This window comes from Habropoda laboriosa, unplaced genomic scaffold (genome assembly GCF_001263275.1).
Source record: "Habropoda laboriosa isolate 0110345459 unplaced genomic scaffold, ASM126327v1 scaffold30, whole genome shotgun sequence".
NCBI lineage: Eukaryota > Metazoa > Arthropoda > Insecta > Hymenoptera > Apidae > Habropoda > Habropoda laboriosa.
This window is the reverse complement of record NW_017100178.1, coordinates 2,093,720-2,095,905: the sequence shown is the minus strand read 5'-3', so window position 1 is coordinate 2,095,905 and position 2,186 is coordinate 2,093,720. Positions and strand designations below refer to the sequence as shown.

Sequence of the window (2,186 nt, the reverse complement as noted above, 5' to 3'; positions counted from 1 at the left end):
CTTAGTGTTTGTGTTTGTGTATACATTACATGTTAATAGAATGTAAAGTTCTATTTAAAAAGAACATGGTTTTTGTAGGAAGGTAGAAATAATGAAAAATTTGACTCTCATCCAAAACATCCTGAAGATTTACCGGCATATCTCTTAGTTCATAATAATTGGTACTATGGATTAGACTTATTGACTTCTCTTATACTTTTGGTTCTGGCTCTCGTAGAAGAACCAGCTGTACCATTATTTGGTGTAAGTTTAATACAAAAATAATTTCTGTCTATTATATCATTTTTTTAGCTCATGTTTATATTTTATTTTAGATACCAGTATGGGCACATGGATCCATAGAACTTTTTGCTTTGATAATTATAGGCATAGAATTAGCTTTAAAATTAAGATGGATTGGCTGGTTAACCATGTTAAAGCACAAGCGGACAATGCTAAAGGTAAGAACAATATTTTTTTTAAATCGAATTTCACATTGTATGCTGGATTTGTATGCAAGCCCGTATAATTTTTTTCACATATACATTTTTTCTATTTTGATATAATTATTTACATTTGTCTTATAATTGTTAGTAAATAGAATACCATTATGAGATTGAAGTATGATTTTCTTCCACTTCTTTATCAATACTTGTAACAGCTGCACATAATGCAATGGTTGCTTTCCACAATATTGATGCAAGAAACATGAGGGTACTAATGAGAAGATAAGCTACACCACAACTGCAGGCTATTTTAGATTACATTTTTAATAAAACGAGACTGATAATTACATTATTTGTTCATTTTCAATATATTATGTATACTAATACCTTTATTGGGATATGCCTTGCAGAACACACTTATTTTTAATTAATGTATGTTATATCAATAATGCCATTGTTACTGTCTCATTATTATTGACACTATACTCATTCATATGCATGTCTATTACACAATGGTATAAAAGTATTAGACACTGATAATATGCTTATGTGATATGTAATAGTTGATCAGCATACTTAAAAAGGAAGTTCTGCATAATTAATTTAATGCAATAAAGTAATAATTAATTTGATACTATATAATGATTTGAAACTAAATTTTTAAATATACTACAGTATGTATACATTTCATATATTAAGTGCAGAGTGTTGAAGTTCATTTTGAGTATTTTACTACCTTTATTTAAGATACGAAAGAGAACATTACATTAAGTTTTAAAATTACATAAATTTTATCCAAAAATTTTTCATGATTGAACTTTAAAGAAATATTTTAACTGACACTTAAATAAGAAATTTGCATATGACTTCTTCACCAAATGTATTAAATGTTTAAGTACCTCAAATGAATATACATGCAAATATTTTTTATTTTAGTATGAACTTTATTGCAATATTATCATCTATAAAGTTACATTTTATCACCATATATATGAACATATAAATTATATATGTACATTGTTTTTACAGTGCATCACATTGGTCATCATGTTTTTAGAAGCAATGACAGTTCTTGTGCGTCAGTCATCGCACTTTCGCGTAACACGTGCTCTAAGGCCTATTTTTTTAGTAGACACCAAATGTTTTGGAGGTGTTAGAAGATTCATAAGACAAATACTTCTGACTTTACCTCCTATTCTGGATATGTTAGGCTTACTTCTATTTTTCATAACACTTTATACAGTATTGGGCTATTACATGTTTTCTGAAATGAATAGAAATTTTTGTACACTGCAAGATAGTTTTGTGAGTCTTTTTGTTCTTCTTACTACTGCTAAGTAAGTACTTTTATAATTGAACTTCTGATAATAGTTTTAAGTTAAATTCTTAATAATAGCGTTTATAATTAATTTTTAGTAATAATTTTAGTATTTAGTTTTCCAGATGTAATGATGCCATCATACTCAAAAAATAAATGGTATGCAATATATTTTGTATCTTACTTATCTACAATGTTGTACGTGATGATGAATTTGATGTTGGCAGTAGTTAACGAAACATTTACAGCAGCTGAACGTGACAAGTTTAAAAAATTGTTTTTACATAAAAGAAAAGCATGTCAACATGCCTTTAAGTTATTAGTTTCCAGGCAAAATCCGCATAAAATGCGATTTCCTCAATTTGAAGGATTAATGCGATACTATGCTCCAAATAAAAGTATATAAACTTTATGTAGAAATATGTTTAAATTTTCTTAGAATT

At 27.3% G+C, this 2,186-nt stretch overlaps 1 protein-coding gene across 1 annotated transcript in view; it reads left to right on the top strand.

Moving 5' to 3' along the window:
- The window catches only part of LOC108578942 (two pore calcium channel protein 1-like), a 9,467-nt gene that overhangs the window by 992 nt on the left and 6,289 nt on the right, over positions 1–2,186 (top strand). Inside the window, 4 exon segments of the mRNA XM_017942361.1 lie at positions 40–243; positions 315–440; positions 1,455–1,762; positions 1,861–2,176. Of these exon segments, the coding sequence (XP_017797850.1) occupies positions 40–243; positions 315–440; positions 1,455–1,762; positions 1,861–2,176 (954 nt within the window).